At 34.6% G+C, this 22,089-nt stretch overlaps 1 protein-coding gene across 7 annotated transcripts in view; it reads right to left on the bottom strand.

Moving 5' to 3' along the window:
• The window catches only part of LOC149792096 (MAM and LDL-receptor class A domain-containing protein 1-like), a 43,784-nt gene that overhangs the window by 16,072 nt on the left and 5,623 nt on the right, over positions 1-22,089 (bottom strand). For all 7 annotated transcript variants that reach the window (XM_089970609.1, XM_089970610.1, XM_089970615.1 and 4 more), the window contains exons 3-4: positions 14,550-14,696; positions 12,386-12,760 (exon numbers count right to left, since the gene is read on the bottom strand). In XM_089970609.1, coding sequence (XP_089826735.1) covers positions 12,386-12,760; positions 14,550-14,696 — 522 coding nt within the window. The remainder of the gene's footprint in view (positions 1-12,385; positions 12,761-14,549; positions 14,697-22,089) is intronic.

Consider the following 22,089-nt stretch of genomic DNA (forward strand, 5'->3'; position numbering starts at 1 on the left):
ATTTATTGAACAAGTAAAACAGGTTTATTTGGACTGAAAAATGTAAGGAGGCAATTAGTAAGTTAAAAGCCATACTTGAAAGACCGCCAGTTATTACAGCTCCAAATTTCAGCCAATCGTTTAAACTGTATGTTGATGCAAGTGATATTGGGATTGAAGTAGTATTAATTCAAGAAGATTAAAATGGAGTGATCATCCAGTGGGCCATTTTTCTAAGAAATTAAAAATGCACCAACAAAATTATTCAACAATCAAGAAGGAATTTTTGGCTTTGATATTGATATTACAACATTTTGATGTTTACATTAGTTCTTCGATTATTGTGTTCAGTGATCACAGCAGACATACTTTCATCGGCAAGATGAAATATAAATATCAAAGACAAATAAGGTTCAGTTTGTTGTCACACGAATATAATATTGACATCTGGCACATCAGGGGAAAAGATAATTTAATAGCGGATGCATTTTCCAGTGTATAGAAATTTACTATTCTATGTACGCTTTGTATAATTCATAACAGTTCTTCTTATATTTTTTAAACCTCTTAAATAACTAATATATGGTAAAAAGAAAGCTTTATTATATAATCTTTCTTTTTCTTTATGGCGGACCTGTTATGTATATTTGATTAAATTTATATCGGATTTCATTTAATTGTTTCTTTGTTAGTTTTAAATTTCTTTTATTTTATTACATGCTATTATAAAGTAATTTTATTTACTGGATTTGACATTTTCCAGAAGTTCAATTTCCAGAAATTCAGTTCTATTAGACCTGACCTTCGTAATCACTAATAATAGAAACCTTCTATCTAATGATCACTTAGTTCTTGGCCTTGTCTCAGAAATCAGTGAGTTGAAGTAACCAACTTTTTTAAATTCTTTTCCAGAGTAAAATTCATTGGCTTTAGTCGAGTCTATAGATGTTAAAATCTTATATTGTGTTCAAGAAACATGATGATGTGACCCTCATACGGGAATCTGTTTTGCGTTTTAAATTTGTTTATAACCTTTTTCTATAGAGAATTTAGTCAGTTGGTTAATAAACCATTGACACTTAAGGGTGCTTTTTGTGACCAGTTTCAGTTGAAATTCTATTTTATGGAATTATTAATTCTTTCCCTGGAAATATTTAAGTTCTCCTACATAAATCTTGGACAAAGACAATTATTGAAATTTTATTCGGAATTAAAAACTGGATGATTATTTTCTGTAGTTCAACAAGGAATTACTGACACATCAGGACAACATTGACTATTGCATGCGTCATCGTTCTCCATCTTGGATTTTTCAGGACTCCAACTGAGATTCATTTAGGACTTTTTATTTCTAGGATTTCAATTTTTTAATTCTTGGATTATTCTTGATTATTTTTGGATTACATTCGTTGAACCGCAAGATTTGTTCTCATTGTTATCTTGTTTTTCTAGCTAAAGAATTTATGTGTTACATTTAACAGAGTTTCTTGTCTTCACTCTTATGTTGTTACTGTTTAAAAGAGCCTAAACGTAACAAGTGTAACATTCTATTTGGACTTTACCTTGTCCAAACTCAAGTTCATTTTCTATCTGACCTGGGACATTGACTTGCTTTGTAGTAAACATATTTATCTGAATCTAGAGCTTTCAAAATCCCATAAAATGCCAGGTCTACCTGGTGTTTACTATACATTTTATATCACAATGTTAGTAATAGACTTAAGTTATAACCAGACTTTCATTTTGTAACATTCTGTACTTTACAGAAGGAAACATTACATTAGGTAATAGTTTCTTTTTTAGAAAATGTTAATTGTGTTTTGAGGTCGAGTAGAGGATCATAAAACATTTTTTCTACAAATTAATTATTCCTGTTGTAAAATCTTTAGGCAGAATCAATTATATTGTTTCTGTGTTCATTATTTCATTTGGGTTTTAATTTTGTTGAAATTATTTATTCACGGGAAATAAAAATGCTCTTCAAAAATATCATTCTTGGAATTAATGACTTGAATTTCTAATGAAATTTCAAATAAGGATTTAAATGAGGATTTAATTGTTGGATTGTATTATTGTGATCCAAAAAGGACTGTTGATAAATGGCCACTACACGGGCAACAACAGGCACGTCAACACTTCCAGCGTTTGATTCAATTTTCGCCTCCACTAAAGTTTTTTAAGGACTTTAAATCAATATCACTTGTGTCTATACTTCAAGGATTATTTGGGATATAATTCGCAATTCAATAAGTTCCTTTTTTATATTTTCATTTTATACTGTAGGGAAATAAATTATTTGTTCAGTTTTATTTGTTGCTTCTCACTCATTTATATTATTTGTTTAAAAGCATACAGTCGTAATAACACACAAAAGATAAAATAACAAAAGACAAAACGAGTTCACTTTTTGAACTACATCATCAAACCAAATATTACAATACAACATTTTCAACTACTGCAAAAAAACAAAACATTATCCTGAAATATTGGAAAGAAACAAACAAAACCAGACAACTTTCTCCACTGCTTTATCAAAATAAAAAACACAGCCGAAATGTAAACAACAACAACCGTACACTTAAAAACACAAAACAAGAACAAAGGCAAGATTAGCAAAGTACTAAACAAAACATTAAAACCAGTTAATCAGTTTCCGCTATCTATTCGAAATAACCTAAGAAACACGTTATGCGATACAAGATATATTAATCTATACATATATAATGATGTAGTCTGAAGATAACAATGAGCACATTGGTATGAATAATTTAAATGTGAAAATATTATCAAATTGAAACTGAACACAAAAGGCTGATACCATTTCAAATGTTAAAATAGTAATAAATATTTTGACGTAAACAACCTTAATATATAAACGTAAGATACAGAAAGACGAGCAGGATGATGGTCGCAAGTTAATTTCCAGAACATTCTAGGTAATAGACATTATCAGGTATGTCACAAAAACGTTAGCAAAGAACATGGGAAACATGATTGTACACAAGGAAACATGGATAAAGATTAGCTATATAATGTGTTATTCACAAAACATACACTAGTCATGTTGTCCTAGACTACTACTCTCAATTATAAACAAACGTTATATACGTTGCAACGAACCTCACAATTCACCGTGAGTAAGTACGATTATTTGTATCCCTGAGGGTAGCCAGCATCCCCGACTGCCCACTCTCATAACCTAAGTCTCGCAGTAAGTTTATTTCGTAAAGTGTTTGACGTTTTAATTGCATGTTCTCCTCCATTTGAGCGAGGTAGCATCTCATTTCGTAGGTTTGAATCCTGCCGTATACGATGTGAGCGTACATGTTTCACAATCAAAAAGAAAAATGGAAATGATAATAAAGCTCATCAGCTTTATTTGGAACCAAGAGCAATGTTGGTGTTCTTCCATATTGGTCTTATTATTGCTGTTGTTGTCTAGGCAATCCTGCAAAATTACACTGGTTTGCAGCCTTCATCTCCGATAACTCATCAAAGTACTTGAAGATAGTGACTGTTTACAGCTTCTGGCCAAATGACCTTTTTCTACACTGATGCCATTGGTGTTGTTTGTCATCAGTTTGTATATTTCGGTGCTAATTTTAATACCGTATGCTGAGTAGGTTGCGTCGAGGCCCTCAACTAAGTCAGCAAGTACTTTTTCATATCCACTTAAACCATCAATATCATCTGCGAAGCGAATGTTGGTGATTGTTTTTCTTCTGATGCTGACAGTACTCTTGTGGAATTCCAATGCATCTTCCATTATTCTTCCCCGGAAAATGTTGAAGGGCGTAGGTAACAGTATACATCCATGTCTGACTCCAACTGTTGATCGGAATCAATCTCCTCAGTCGGCAATAAGAACACCATTGGTGGATTTGTTATAAAGTGCTCAACAACCTGCACCACATTCGAGCTGATATCAAACTTCCTCATAGTTACCCATAATCCCGCATGTCATACCCTGCCAAAGGCCTTCTTTAAATATATAAAGACATGGTGCATATTTTGCTGATGCTGAAGTTATATCTCGGAAAAGAGTCTGAGATTGAAGATTTGTTCTTTGGTGCTCTTTCCTGTGGGCAGTGACAGATGCTTTATCTGCTCGGGAAATGGACGCATCCGCCCATCCACGAGTCTCCTGCTGCCTTGCTGGTCGGCTTTGCGCTGCATGACTTTGGACTGTATATTGTTTAGGTGCTATACAAAGTCCTCATAAGGGACCTATAAAACGTCATTTTAAGAATAGACCCCTATTAATTTTCCCACTTGAACTGTAAAAATGTACGTCCTTGACTATGCACCTCTATTATGTCCACTGTGAGTGTACAATTTATTTGTTGATATCTCATTATCTTATTAATTTTGAAAGGATTATTGTCGCTCTGAAATAATTACTCTAGTCAACAATGGAAACAGTTCAATTATTTGTTTCTGAACTAATAATTAAATATTTGTAAGATGAAATCTCCTTTTGGAGGATATAAAGACAGGTTGATCATTACTATGTTCACAATTAAGTGACAAACAATATTTTGAACAAGGTTTCCTATGTGAAATAAAAAAACCACCTAAATCACTAACACTACAAATGTGTCGAAATAAACTAAGCACCTCCCATCCTATCTTCAATCACATTATGCTGGAAAGACTATGAAGAATCATGGACTTTTATGACTAAATACACAAAAAGAGACGTACACCACAATCACTCAATATATAACGCAAAATACTTGGCCATAAACCTATTTCCAAGTTTTATTTTTCCAAATACTTAAAATAAAAATTCTCAGCAGTGTATTATAATGTTATTGGTCACCTTAACCTTAAACGTGTTGGACAATACAGATCACAAAGCTTTATAATGCTCATAAATAGCATTCAGTCTTATGCAGTCTCGTGTGCCACCCGGAATTTTAGGAATATTCATAGATCACTAACCTTGACTTTTAAAGAAATTGCACCGTGGTATATTGTTCAAATTATAATTCGTCTAATGTGAACTTGGTCATAACATTATTTAGTCGAAAGCAATGTTTCTAATTTAAAGAAAATGTCTTGAATAATTTCAGTAAATATATGGAAATCAGATTTGTAAAAATAAGAAAACGCACTTTACTATTCTTCTCTAACGCAACTAAATGCGGTAAAATAACAACTTATGATGTTTATAATGAAGGACCAGGTAAAGCTTATTAACATCGCTAGGAATTTGATGAACTGAGTACATCTAGGAATGGATCTTTAGAACATTCATCATCGTAAATGTCGTTGACTAGTTAGGGTAACACCTGTCTTCCCGTACGAGATAGTAAAACAAGCTATAAATGAAGCATTTCCCCACATTCACTGAAAATTAAATCGGATATAATCTTTTAGACATGTTTCTTTTGTTTTCTCTTCTTCTCCTATGTCACCTCTGTAATACACAACCTACCACGCTCGTAGCACTTTTGGAAGAGTAGAGTTCAAACAGAATTATTTCGAACCCGTTAAAAATTCCCACAAAAGGCAGTGAGCATTCAAAACATTCAATATTTAATACAATGTCTTAGGAACGCTACAAAGTTTTAGTTCGCAAATCCGTATGCTACATTTGCACAGCAAGGGAATGTCAATATTAATTACTATTTACAGATAGTACTTGTTATCATACGTCCACAAAATGAATAATGTCAAAATTTAAAAAAGGATTATGATATTTACGGACCTGAACTTGACGTGATTTATTATGTTTCTTGTAAGCACTATCCAACATATCAATAACGGACATTAATGAAAAAGTTACGTTCAGGATTTTCACGATGCTTGGTTTGTATGTCTGTAAATATTCATAGAAAACACTCCTTGTTGGACATTTTGAACTGTTTACACAAGGCATATAATCATCGTTAGAGAAAACATTGAGAATTGACTTATAGGTGCGAGTTAGAATTGACGTGTTCAATCAAAAAGTTGATATATTGTTATAATAGTTCAATCAAACCAAATAAAAGTCCGTGAATCTTGTAAAATAACATACAGATATGTAATGCCCTCTGTCATTTTCTGTATCTTTTCAGGATCATGCCTTATACTGAATCTCTTAAACATTATGTTATTTCTGTTTGCCTAGAAATAAAGTCAGTCAGCCATCTGTACACACACAAACGCACACACACAAACACACGCACATATATACATACATGTACAAATAAGTACATACGTACATACATACATACTTACATACATGCATGCCTGAATGCATATATACAAACATACTTCGCTTTTTTTGTTACATCTTCACCGTCCTAAACAGTACAGCATTTAATTCTCTTTTTCTCTATCATTATCATTTTTGTTTTTGTTACAGCTTTGATTGGATGCTTATGTGTTACAGATTTGACTTGATGCACATGTGTTATAGATTTCATTTGATCCGCGTGTTGCATGTTTGATTTGATGCATGTGTTACATAATTGATTTGATGCATATGTGTTACAGATTTGACTTGATGCATATGTGTTACAGATTTCATTTGATCCATGTGTTACATATTTGATTTGATGCATGTGTTACATATTTGATTTAATGGATATGTGTTACAGATTCGATTTGATGCATATGTGTTACAGCTTTGATTAGATGCACGTGTTACATATTTGATTTAATGCATATGTGTTACAGATTCGATTCGATGCATATGTGTTACAGATTTGATTGCAAAATGAAGACACTGCCATAAAATATTTAGCATGTACTTTACGGTTGCTAAGCAACACTACCACTGAGCAGCATCAACAACTGTAAGTTACATAATAACTAAAGGTTTAGAGAATAACATTATATTCGACAATACAATAATTTAGTAAGCATTAAACACTGTTGTAATTGAATGACTGTCACGTTTACATTGCATGGGATATTTTCCATAAATTCAAGATCACGAGTAAATAAACCATTGTAAATAAATTAAAACGGTCCACCACTTATTCCATTTATTTACATTCCATATTCAACCTTCTGTAAAGACTACATTAAATCTACTTATTTTTGCCAAGACGAGCAGGATCCTTTCCGCCTAATGCAAAGGCTGACTAGCCGTGGAACAACTTCATTATATAGCATCGAAATTACGTGACTGGTAGGACTTGAATTTCCATATCGGTTGTTTTACACGTTGATCATAGTAAAATAAATGACTCAACCGTATAAGGCCAAAGTAAGAACTGAAGTAGTCGTCCTTGTCTCCTCATTTATATGGTTTGTCCAGTTTCTTATATGCCACATTCCGCCATCATAGGGAGTGACCGTATACACTAGGTTAGCTAATATATCATGTACATAGCATAACCAAAGTGTGACATTTGTAATTAAATTCCTTTATTCGTCTGTGACGATCATTATGCACTTTCTGTGAACGATGCAGAACGTCTGACAAAGAAAACTTTCATTTAATCCAATAAGTGATTTTATTATTACAAATTATATATAGAAAATCTTATACATCAGTATTTTTTGATCATGGCTGTGTGCTATATAAGCGAAATAAAGGGATTTAAAAAGGACGGAAATGAATACTGACAATGCGAACAATCGTGCAAATTATTAACATTATTCATTTTGCTGATATACTGCGAATGCAAATTACGCAAATTTTATAAGACAAGATATTATATTAAATATTGAATATGCTTCGTTTGCTTCGTTACGTATTCAATGGAAGATTTGGGAAATTTTAAAAGGCACTAAATAAATACGTTAATGTCGTCTTAATGTAGTTCGAGCATTATTGTGTCTACAATAAACACGTGAAAAACATGAAGGAAGGACAAAATACGTTTAAAAATTAATTTCGATTTGATTTTCAATGAATATGAGGAAATTGGGCTTTTATAACTTGTTTTAATATATCCTTAGGGGAAATACATGTTGCCTTAATTTACAAATGCTATTTAGTTGATCAATGTTACAAAGTTCCCAGCGAGATTAAATTTATGCTGGTCACTGGAGAAATATTATCAAAGTTACATTAATCACATTTCATTCCTGAAAGCCAAAACTACATATGTCTGAATAATAATGAATGAAATTCACGCCTTGAATTAAAAATCAATTAAATTGTAACCATCAAAAATAGATGTACACTTAGATTTACAAGACGAACGATAGAGGGATGGGCTCCGCCAGACGACTGTTACCCAAGACACACTGATAATGCTGGACAAATCTGAGCTTACAATACCGGATCAGTCGTCGCCCGGGTCAACAAGAACCGCGCCTGCCGTTGTCCACCAGGACGGATGTGACAAGTGTGCTACTTGTACTATGCATAAAATCAGAGCGAGAGACAGTATTGCCTTCGCCACCTAGAACATTAGAACTCTGGCGCAAATTGGAAGACTCCAACAGTTAACTCATGAGCTGGAACACTACACATGGCACATTCTGGGACTCTGTGAAGTTAGATTGAAATCCCTAGGAGAACACCAAACCGAAGATGGGCATATAATATACTATAGTGGAGAGTGTGAGCAGTCCATAAATGGAGTAGGGTTCCATGTAAACAAAGCCATCAAGGGATTTGTGCTCGAATGCTGCCTCATATCTAGCAGAATCATTTCCATTCGTCTGAAAACATCTCCCTTTAACATTACAACTATCCAAGTCTATGCTCCAACTACCGATCATGATGATGAAGAAATAGGAGTTTCACAACAAATTACAGGATATTATAAACATGGCAAGTAAAAAAGACATCCTCATCGTCCAAGGAGACTGGAATGCCAAAGTTGGCAAAGATGCTCTAAAAGACTGGGAAGTACAGTATGGACCTTCTTGCAATGACCTTACCAATGAAAGAGGGAGACGGCTGCTCGAGTTCCCAAGCTACAACAACTTGGTACTAGCCAACACCCTGGGACAACATAAATCTTCACGATGCTGGACATGGCACTCACCAAATGGAACCCATCACAACCAGATAGACTACATACTTGTTTAAAACCGTTACTGATCTGGCATCAGTAGAGCAACAACAAGGACATTTCCAGGTGCCGATGTTGCGAGTCATCACGACTTCGTGATTATGAACTTCCGAGTGAGGCTGAAGAAAATTAACAAGCCAAAGAACATCAAGCTCAAATTCAACCTTGAACAACTGAAGGACCCTAACATCTGCAAGTCATTCCAAGCCACAATTGGAGGAAAATTTGCTCCACTCCTTGTGATGGATGGTGATGTCAATGAGATGACAGACACCTTCAACACAGACATGACAGCAGCTGCCAAAGACATCATTGGCCTCCATCGCCCGAAGAAAAAACCCTGGGTTACAGAAGAGATTCTGAAGTTGTGTGATGCCCGAAGAGAACTCAAAAAATCCAGACACACAACAGGAGCAATGGAGTACCGAGAAATAAACAAGAATATCAGAAGAAACATGAGCAAAGCAATAGAAAATGGATTGGTAAAAGGTGCACAGAAATGGAGAACAGTCTGATAAAGAATAACAGCAAAAAGGCATTCCAAATTGTGAAAGACCTCACCAGACAGAAACAACCAAGAGTCAGTACCATTCAAGACAAAAATGGAAAATGCCTCACAGAAGCGAGTGGCATTGCAGAAAGATGGACTGAGTATTGCAAAGAACTCTACAACTATCAGTCCACAGGAGACCCAGAGGTGCTTGAAGTTCCAAACTCCTCAAATGATGATGACTTCCCCATTCTCAAAAAAGAGGTGGAGTCAGCAATAAGAGCACTGAAGAATGGGAAGGCAGCTGGAGTAGACAACATCCCAGCTGAACTTATCAAGAATGGGGGAGAATCAGTGAAAGAGCTACTAGCAAAATTCTGCAACAAGAATTGACAGACAGGTGAATGGCCAACACAATGGACCCAGTCACTGATTATAACACTTCCCAAAAAAGGCAATCTCCAGCTGTGCCAAAATTACAGAAATATCAGTTTGATCAGCCATGCCAGTAAGGTAATGCTGAAGATCATCTTGAATAAACTGAAACCACAAGCAGAAGAAATAACCGCTGAAGAACAGTCCGGGTTCCGGAGTGGAAGAAGCGCAATAGAACAAATATTCAATCTAAAGGTTCTGTGCGAAAAGTACTCACAACACCAACAAGACATATATCATGTGTTCATAGATTTCAAAATGGCCTTTGACAGAGTGTGGCATGAGGCATTGTGGGCCACAATGAAGAAGTATAACATGGGTCAAAAGTTCACCAATACCATCAAGCAGTATTACGCCAAGGCTGCCAGTGCAGTAATCGCCCAAGGTTCTGTCTGGGACTGGTTCCAGACAACAGTGGGAGTGGGTCAAGGCTGTCTCCTGTCATCCACGCTATTCAACATCTACTTAGAGCGCATCATGAGCGAAGCCCTGGAAAACCACTGTGGGACGGTCAGCATTGGATGGCGTAACATCACCAACCTCCGCTTTGCAGACGACATTGATTGCCTGGCGGGCAGTGAAGACGAGCTTGCCACCATAGCGAAGGACCATTGATGAAACATCTTCCAGATTTGACATGGAGATAAGCGCTGAGAAGACAAAGCTGATGACAAATAGTGGCAAACAAACCTCAGCCAAGATGAAAGTCAGAGGACATGAACTGGAAACAGTGAGCCAGTTCACATATCTTGGTTCCATGAGCACCGAAGAGGGATCAAGAGCAGAAATTGTGTCAAGAGCAGCACAAACAATGGCTGCTATGTCAAAGCTAAGACCCATCCGGAGAGACAAGAATATTTGTCTGAAAACTAAATTCAGACTATTGCTAGCTCTAGTCATCTCAGTCTTTTTGTACTCATGTGAGGCATGGACTCTGACAGAAGAATTACAACGAAGAATCCAGTCCCTTGAAATGCGATGCTACAGAACCATCCTTGGCATCTCTTACATAAACCACATCACAAATGAAGAAGTGCGTAACACAATGAGGAGTGAAGTATGCCAATATGAGGACCACCTCACCACCGTCAAAAAGAGAAAGTGAAATGGTATGGCCATGTCACTAGAGCCAACCGTCTATCCACAACAGTCCTGCAGGGCAAAGTCCAGGGTGGCAGAAGGAGAGGTAGACAGACAAAAAGTTGGACTGACAACATAACAGAATGGACCAGAAAAAGTTTTGCGGAGACACAGGCATTGGCACATGATTGAGATAAGTGGAGGGAACTGGTCAGATGTTCAGAAGCACAGTGCCTCGACGACCACACTAGGTCATGAGACTGATGATGATGATGATGATTGTTGTTGTTGTTGTTGTTCTTGTAGGGTTTAACGACATTTTTCAGCACACGATAGGCTATACATGGCGACCAGTATTAATGGTGGAGGAAGAACCCGGGAAAACTCCGGAAAGAGAAGCTACTGGCAAGCTTTCTCATATACCCACATTAGCCCAATCCGAGACTCGAACCCACGCAAACAGAGGGGAGATGGCAGTGATCCGTAACGAAGAGCGCTTTAGACAACTCGGCCACTCGGGGCCCCGATGATGATGATGATGATGATGATGATGATGATGATGATGATGATGATGATGATGATGATGATGATGATGCTTTTATCTACTTGGAAAGCTCTCTGCTCTTCAATAATAATTTTCTCTGATTGAGCATTTAGTCTCTTGAGAATTATTTATTTCATGACTTTCCTCGGGTGGGTGATCAGACTAATGACTCTGTGGTTTTGGCATAGCGGTAGGTTTCCTAGCTTAGGGAGCACGATGACCAAAGACTGAGTCCATGTGGTGGGCTATTCTAGTGTCTGCAATATCTTTTTGCAGAATAAACAACAGTCTGCATACTTAGATACATAGATAAATACATCCATCCATCCATCCATCCATCCATTAATGCATGCATGCATACAAACATACATACATACATACATACATACATACATACATACATACATGCATACATACATACATACATACACCTATACAGCAGAATATAATGTATAACGTGAACGGTCTTTTATAAATACAGGCTGATCAAGTGCTATGTTGTAGGTTATTTCCTGTCATGTATATAGTAATTGCAAAGTGCTCTGGTATTAACTGTCGTTTTATATAAATATATTGGAAGGTAATTTTTAAAGTTCGATCGAAGCACGGCGCACATAATTACCTAAATTCTTTAAATAAATGCACTTTAATTGAAACTATATTGCAAATTCCTTTCTGAAATCTATCCGATGTACAGAAATTTGCATTTTGTAACTGAACACTCAAGTATCTGTTCGGAAAATGCATCTTGTTTTGAATGAGTCGAATAGTAACCTTGCAAGTAATTGTTGGACTAGTTCAAAATGAAATTTAATGAAAACAATGAAAATTTAAATAAAAAATGATTGAATGTATGAAATGAAATATTTTTATCCCAGTTATGCTAACCTTCACAGGAATATTCAGAAAGTCTTATGTCATCGACCGCTATTGCTCCGCTCGGTCCTTTGGTCGTCCCCTCCAGAAGGACTCTGAAATCCTCCTGAATCTGAATAGTTACCTCAGTCTGGTACCACTGATCATCCAACTCTCCCTCTTGACTCCAAAGAATCGTCCTGGTTCCAGGATGTGTTCCAGTGGGACTGTTCACTGTCGTGGTAACGTTTGTTTCTAAGGAAATCGTCAGATTGCCGATGTCATAGCCGCGCATGTGAAACCACAAAGAGAAACAACAGTCATTCCAGTGAACAAGGGGGCTCCGTAGTATCTGCGACTGCGTCGCGTTTACTGATTTTGAATCTAGATATAGGTAGCTTCCGTTCGCTAAAAGAGAAAAAGAAGGAAAAAAAAACGTGCATGTATCGAGAGATCAAGTGCATATTTTCATGGTTTAACTTCAAATGTTTTTTTTTTGAGACCATTGCATTTGTCAGTAAAACAAATTATTATAGGCATGGCAAGATATGATATTTAAACTCATGGCCAAATTATAGACTTAGTGTACTTTTTGTTTTGTTTACGACATCTGTGAGGACTTTATCCACAACGAATTACAAATTGTGCATTCAATCAAATGAATGTGTGGTTGTTATTGTTTATTCATTATATATATATATATATATATATATATATATATATATATATATATATATATATATATATATATATATATATATATATATATATATATATATATATGTATATATATATATATATATATATATATATATATATATATATATATATATATATTATATATATCTTTCTAAGAATGTTATTTTTGCACACTTTGTATTTCCAGAAATTTATAACTTGAATTAAAAAATCTGGATAAATAAATTCAAACCCACATGAAACCACGGGCACAACAATAATACGATTGATTCTGCGCACATCTTACACCACGAATAAATATTTTTTTAGTAATAAGATTTTATACTACTCGACCTGACCAAAGTCGAAATAGGCATTTAATATTAAAAGAAAAATTAATGTGAATTTCATTCTGGAAGATTCAATATGTTTACAACATATAACGTTATTTATAATTATAAGGTCCGATACTACAACTAAAATAAAGAACATGGTAATCACAATCTCCTTGAATCAGACCAAGATAAATATGTTTACTTCGATTAATAATGATCCTAATATTAAAACCATATTTGAAGTGAAAATATTAGCTGTGTACTAGTTATTTACAGAACGAAAATAAATCAATGATTTAGGTCAGGTAGATTTTGGACAAGGCAAGTCCAAGATACAATTATCCTTAGCATATAATGAATAAAGAAAACAATAAAAAACAATGCAAATTAAATACTCTTAACACCAGAATAATATTATAGTCCAAATAATGAGCAACATTCGTTTCCACTGAAAGGTCCAAATAAACTTCCCTTCGAACACAACATAAAATGTGTCTGAAGACCTACAACAGAATGATAAAAAAATAATATCGCTCCAAAATTGTCACGAATCTCATTGCTCACTTCTCCCCTTTTATTCACCATCTTTTACGAGTAGATTTCACAACACATCACGTGTCATATCTTACGACTCAATTTGCCTCCAAATCGCCTATTCACGTGAACTAGCAAAACCAGTTAGAAGTTACTTAATTTTTTTAGAACCGTCTAAACCGCATCAGCCTATGAGAAATAAACACAAAGTCGGCATTAAGTCGTATTATTAAGATTATTATTAGTAACTATCAACACATACGTAAGCATGCATTTATAGATTCCATGTAATTTTACGCTCTCAACAGACCCAAGTCACATAAGCCAAAATTCTAACAAAACATAATCTGTACAATTTGCAGGCATGAATAAAAGTTATAAAAGTTAGGTACAAATCACGTACCAGGATTTAGCGAAATATAGATATACCTACCTACCGTTGTGTATTCAGTTTTGTCGCAATGAGACCTGTGTCGAGCAAAATATTTTCAGACATGCCAGGCGATAAGTACTACTAGCACTACTACAACTATTACTACTACTAATTCAAATACCAGTAGAGAACTGGAAGTTGCACAATAATTAAATATGATCTTTGCTGCAAAACTATTAATAATTTCGTTAAAACAGTTTAGATATCATGTTCCAACCTTTCCTGAAGGTATGGTCCTGCACTGGGCCAGTCCCACTGGTAAATTGTGATCCCTGTCCGATTTTCCAGCCAGCGGAAATATTGTTCCAGTCACACATACCGTCCTCGAAACTACAGTTGACTAATGGCGCTAATGGCGGGTTGTCTGCAAGGTCAAAGGCGTAAAGAATTTAAATTATTTAAACTAAACATCTATTCTGTATCTCGTTTTCAAAGGTTATTTTACTGGTTTCAAATCTTTGAAACTTTAACACTTCATAGCACGAAATTGTATTCTAAATGAAAACTTTTATTTTATTACTGCCTTATACTAAAATGACATTTTCTTGACGATTACATTACACATGTCTCTAAAATCATGACATTAATTCACTCGTAATCAGCTGAGATGGGCAATATGTGAATCTCTATACAACGTTTCCGAGATATTTCTGCACGCTGTTCATCATATAGACTCAGAAGTGACAAAGGCAGAAATCTGGTTTACGAGAAGCCTCATTCTCGATCCATGTGAGAATATTCCAATATCGCACTGTATTCATTACAGTAAAGTCGGATTGAATTGCTAGAGCTGCAGTTACATGCTCTGGTGACTTGTGCATAGAGCATATATAGACTTTTAGTACAGCTATACATTCATTAAAGGGATGTACAATGCAACCAGATGGTACGTTTAAACGCTCATATTGAAATCAAGAACATCAACCCATTAAAATCTTCAAACCATCAGCTAAATCAAACATTAGGAAGCACCGTATTTTGGAGTTGCTCATGTCTGGTTGTGTGTGTGTGGGTGGGTGGGTGGGTGGGTGGGTGGGGGTGTGCGTGTCAGAGTCGGTGTGCTGTGTGTTTTTGTCTGTATATTGTAAGGAAAGCATACCTAACCAGAGAAACAGGAAGAATATTTTATGCTATTACCCGAAGAAATTAGCAGCTGAAATTTTGAACAAAATGAGCATAGACAATACCTATAATATGTATCATTTTTCACTGCGTCCTTGAATATTTGGCAAAATTTTATATTAAATGAAATAAGACCAATGCCAATTAAGATTCACGTGGATGTTATACGTGTTATGCATACTTAATTTTATTGTGTCTTGACTTTTGTTCATATTTGAAGGTCGACCTTTAACTTTCATGACTAGTGTCATTGTTAGAGATGTTTACTTGGATTTAAATAAAAGATTGGGGTATTTCCTGTGAAGTTATATTGTCTGCCTAATTAGTGTCATGTTGTTTATAAACTTTAAGTACAAGACCTCATATTGTTTGCAACTTAGAATGTTCTTGAATGAACTGTGACCCACATACTGGTGACTTAAGATTTCATATACGCTTTTTGTAAACAAAATTATTCATTTCGTTAAGTTTACTTGTGTTCCCATATAATTTTGAGAGGAATCATTTATTAAAATTATTCACTGGAATTACAAAGTACTCATTGACTATTTGGACTAAAATAGTGTTTTGAGACTATTTGTATAGCAGTCGAATGAAGAGCGTTGGTACATCAGTACATTAAAGATCAGAATTCTTCGGAGAACTCTAATGTTTTCGACATGTGATTTAATGTTTCGGATAATTTGGAATTTAATTTACAATAAAACTCCTTTTAAATTTTCACTTTGTATTCAAAGTAATTTTACTCATGTAGGTTTTGGTTAATTCTGTTACTTAGGTTAAGACATAGAGTCGTAACACATACAATCTGAAAGTGATTGACACATGGTTAATTAACAAAAATATCAGAAATGATTTGCAATGCATCCTTATTTTACAACAGCGGAAGAAGAAGAACTTGATGCGGTGGGGGGCGATGATTATTTTGCTTAGAGAAAACACCAGTCCATGAATACAGAAAACGAACATTTGTCTCAAATATTAGTACAAACTGTCAGGTAGATATGTACATTTTCTGAGAACCCTAGGGTGGACCAAATATGTCGTTTATTTATCATTATTGCCAAATATAAATTGATCGCAATAATTAAAATTAAAACCGAAATCGCCACTTGATGCTCCATATATTTTCGACCTGGTAAGCATCAAGTTTGTTAAAGTTAGTTGTCCTAATCATCTTGGATGTTTTCTGCTTTACTAGTCACCTGAATTATTGACATTTTATCAATCTGTCCCATGAGGCAACTTTCTTATCAAGGAAACCAGATCATATTTGTTGTCTAGAAAAGGAAGCATATTTGTTGTCTCTATCGTCATCGTTGACATGAGATACAGTTTTGATATGGAGATATGGAGTATGGGAAATATAAGATCCGAGTGCCACTAATCTTGCCTGTACGATAATGTTATTTATCAGTGTTTCAACTTTTTATTGATATTGTCATGCATTGCCCTGTAGGATTAAGAGATATTACTTTTTGCTCTGCTTAGTGTACAATTGCATTTCTCTTTGACAGAAAGAAATCGAAAAGCAACAAGTTTTGTAATATTTAACAGATAAATTATTTCCCAGGAACACAAAGTGAATAAGTACAAGGACTTAACACAACGTCCAAACGTATTATGTATTCCGAATGAATTCCAGTCTAGAATAGTTTGAGGTACTAACAGTTTTAATTAATCCTTTAGATATATACCATAACGTCTTTGAAAAATTCACCACAATCCCAAAATAATCTTTTAGTCAATGAGCATTTATTAAATTCCAATACATACTATAGATAAATTATTCAGCACAAATTACATCTGAACAAAACTGCACTTAAACTAGAAATGAATTATTTACGTTTACTTCATCCTGTTAAAGGAAAATAAGACACAACAATATGGTACAGTGTGGGTTAAAACTTCATATCTAGAACACGGTAAGCTAGTTCAGGTCTTTTACTAAAATTATTGTAAACAACGTGCCAAAACCAGGGAAAAATCAAGGTCTTTGAACTCAAATCCATATAAACATATTCTTAAAAAGGGACATCAATCAGGTCGGTCCAAAATCGATCTTCCAGGCAAACAATACAAATTCAATATACATCACAATATATATATATATATATATATATATATATATATATATATATATATATATATATATATATATATATATATATATATATATATATATGTGTGTGTGTGTGTGTGTGTGTGTGTGTGTGTGTGTGTGTGTGTGTGTGTGTCTAATATGTTCGCTGAATCAATAATATACCACGAAATTTATGAATGTGTCATTAAAAGGAAACGAGACATGCCGAGTTTCATTTTAATGAAACATTTATACAACGAGTGGTATATTATTCATACAGTGTACATACTATACATATATTTTATTTATACCACATACAAGTTTTCATTTTATATGGGAGATAAAACTGAATGCCATAAACAGTGCACTTTAAGGAAGTGAACTCTTCACAACCCCTCGCATTTATGTACGTTCAAACAAGAAGTTCTGTAGTGATTCATAATTTCGTGTGCACTTCGTTAAAATTAATTGCTGTATGTTTCCTTTCACCAATATTAAATGAAATGAAATTACGAGGCTGATAGTTCACATTCAAAAAATGTTGAATAATATGCATGCAAACATTGGATTTTCCAGCGTTCGTTGTCATGTAACAGAGCGCCCATTTGCATCTATAGCACCACTACGATTCGAGCCAGGAACATCAAAAGAATGAAGGAACAAGAGATAATTAAACAATTTAACGTTTACAACATTTTATAAATATTGTTTCTGTCCATATTTCGCTCTTCTACTGACTGTCAGTGTCACCTTCTATGATTCTCCTGCGTTTTTGCTGTGTGGGCCTGTTTGATAATTCGTCTGTTGAAAGAAAATGGCCCAGTTAGGGATCTCGTTCACGTTTCACGGGAGGTTCATAACAAACATATTTTGTACGGTGATGCTTGATCCGTAAAATAGTTTGCTGATAATCTGATTATCTTGAATAGTACACGTTTGGGAACGTGATATACTACAGTCTGTTGTTGTGGAGTTTAAAATTTCTTTGTTGTTGGGGTTGGGGTTGACAGCATCATTACTTGTGTGGCCGGTGTTAATCAGGTAATTGGAGTACGTCTGTTGTTGTTTGTCACTAACGTTTAAGTATCTGTTTATAGATTGTAAATTTTTGTGGCCTGAAATTTGCATGATATCGGTTGGGGAGTACTATTGTATCTTAACTTGTGAATTAGGTATTTTCGGCTACTAGTGTTTGCTTATTTCTTTTTTTCTGTAATATTTGCTTTTTATTTCATTTTTCATGATGCATCCAAGTTTGTTAATTCCAACGACTTGTTTCCTGAATCATTTTGGGTTTGTCGCTGAGATTGGCATATTGTTATGCGCAATATATAAATTATCTTCACTTTGACAAAGGTCTGCAGGTCTTAGCTCAGGATAACACTTGTAGATAAGATGTGGATCTCTCTCTCTCTCTCTCTCTCTCTCTCTCTCTCTCTGTGTTGCTTCTGTTTTCATACATCTTAGGATCAATATCCCTGATGTCCTTGAACTCGTTTCCCGTTCTTGTTTTTGTCTGCCTTTCATTGATTTTAAGATACTCGAGGCCATTCACATCTTTTAAATGTAACATTCCCCTTTTTCAGATTGTAATGTTCAGTCGCTCCCCTCAAACCAAAATGCACAGAGTTGTTAAACCACAATTTCTAAACAATGGCTTCAGGTATTTCCATCCCCATTAAATGTTTGATACACAAGGCATTTATTTCTTCGTCTGTGATCGGTTGACTCCGATTGGGTTTATTACCTTGTCCTTTAGCGTTTAAGTCTTTTTTATTAGACCGAAGAGCTTCCCTTGTTAATGCAAAATTTGTGACTGTTCCTCTCATGATTGTATTTGCATAATTCTTGATTTTAAGGGGTCAATCAATGGAACTGAAAATACTTCTTAATCTGTTTGTTTCAAACTCAGGTCCATCTTTTCTCCTAACAGTATCAAACTAGCCAGGTGCTGATCATCTTCAAGTGGGTGTATTTCGTGTACATCTCTGAATTCAATTTTTACTGCAAGAATTATGTCACAAACCTTACATCAAAAAGTGTCTTTTTTAAAGTGTTTGCATTCTGCTTACTTTCTATAAATTTCAGAATATCATCAGGCTCCTGGTGTACAAGTCTGTCTCCCCTAACACAATGACTATTTTCATTGCAAATGTCTGAGCCATGTCTCTATCAAACTCTTCAATTAACTCACAGTTTAGTAGATTAAATATTATTTCATCATCTTGCTCCTTATCTGATGTCATTGTTTTCTTTTTCCCACAGAGTTGCAGTGTTTGATTTTTGACAGAGAGAGAGACTTGATACAGCAGTGTTGACAGAGATGAAAGTATACGACACTGGGTGGAGCCCAAAAATATGTATTTCCTGGACTGAGTATGGTTGTTGTTTGTTTGTTTTGTTTAGTTATTTTTGGTATTAAAATGTTAGTTTCTATAAAAATATTTTACATGAAAATCATTTTCTTGTTATTTTCTCATTTTTAAAAGTAATCTTCCAAGAAATTCATATTCATGAATAGAGAGTATAATGGCTATAAAAACTTGATCATTATGTGTAATCATACGCCATGGGCAAACCACAATTTGATATACCAGTAGTATTGGCATATCATGTTGCTTTATACCTACACTTCAACTTCAAAGGCCATGTTATGTTTAATATATATATATATATATATATATATATATATATATATATATATATATATATATATATATATATATATATATATATATATATATATATATATATATATATATATATATATATAAAGAGAGAGAGAGAGAGAGAGAGAGAGAGAGAGAGAGGGAGGGAGGGAGAGAGAGAGACGTATAGATAAATAGATAGATAAATGCAAAAACTGACAACGAACGGTGTAAAACTAGTTTCTAGCTATTCTAGCCATCCTAAGCGCTTTCCACTCTAAGTGTGTCTTATTCAAAGGTAACCACATAACAGAAAGAAGACAAAAGAGACCCAGAAAAATCGTTGAAAGTAATAAACTTTTACATAACTATTTCTACAGGAGTGAAAAGCTGAAATTCTGTATGGTTCTCAGGGATAAATAAAACATGTGGGAGGAGCCTACAGTATAATGAAGTGAATACAAATTAGTCTTTATAAAGGCGTATGAAAGTCCAAAACGAATTCAAAGTTCCTTATAATTTTCAATACCGAAAATGAACTGGTCCCTCAAGAATGGTGACGTTGTCAAGATGACGTTGTCCAGAATTCTTTCGAATAAATCATCAGTTCCAGAATAACAGGATTGTCCTAATAATGAGCACTGAACAGTCCCAACAAACGGTTTTCCTCTCGAAATCTGTCTAAGTACAACATAAAATACGTCTGCAGACTTACATGTGGAACGCAAAATGTGTAAAGGACTGCAGAAAATTGGAATGAAACTGAAGACTTAATTTTCTCCTTATATACACTGTATATTGCGACTGTATTTCGCAAAAGACCCAATGGGACAACATACACTATTGATTTACTACGAAAAAAGTACATTCACATGACCTCACACAACCAATGGGAATCCACAGAATTCTTCTCGAAACTTCTATATCACATCAGTCATTCAGAAACTATGCTATAGTTGCCATTTTAAGTCTTACTATTATGATCATTATTTCTAATTGTGTTCACGTACATAAACATCTATTTATAGATCTACGCAATATGCGTTTTTAACAGAGCCAAATTACGTACACAATTTATAATAAAAGATATTCTATACATTTTACAACCATGAACAAAAATTACAAAATTTGGAACAATCACATACCAGAAGTTATAAAAATATAGTTCTGCATAATATATATATTCGTATCACCATCTAAAATGGAAATGACTAGCTTCATCTCGTCATGGCCTTACGTCAAAAATGGGATCTATTGTCAGATTCCAATATTTACGCAATTGTGTTTTTCGTTGTGGACTATCGATGGTGGAGTATATCTCTATCGTTCATTATGTTACTACTGTCTTTCGTGGCGAGACCTTGTACTGAAAGAATAATGTGCACAGCATGGTCAGACCTGCCCAGTGTTCATCATCACGTGAGTATTCTTTCACATGTATCAAAATAAACGTTAATTTGGACGTATTTGCGCACTAAAACAAGCAACGGTTGAATTTTTCCTCCAGCAATCAGGACATATCTTATTGATCTACCTTGTTACATGTTTTGCTTCCCTGTAGTCCTTTTTAGAATGGCATAACTCATAAGCATTTTTGAAGGGTAAATAAACACCAAAAAGCTTGAATCTAGTACTTTATCATTATTGTTTTGTCTGTCTAGATTAAACTTATGCATAAGCGGACAGGAATCTATCTGCAGTACATACTTCGTAAGCTGCATAATACGATTGCCTATGCGGTCTGAACAACTGTTCTTCAAACGTTGATATTTTCAAAGAGTAGTTTGCTCTTTTAAAGTTGCATCACTATTCCCAATACGTTATGTTGACTTGGAGCCTCATTTTTCATACAGAAACGTTTTTAAAAAAATGCTGCTTTGAATAGAAAAATTCCAACTTCGGAG

The sequence above is a fragment of the Sinohyriopsis cumingii genome, chromosome 9 (genome assembly GCF_028554795.1).
Source record: "Sinohyriopsis cumingii isolate HCF-2022 chromosome 9, ASM2855479v2, whole genome shotgun sequence".
In the NCBI taxonomy this organism is placed as follows: domain Eukaryota; kingdom Metazoa; phylum Mollusca; class Bivalvia; order Unionida; family Unionidae; genus Sinohyriopsis; species Sinohyriopsis cumingii.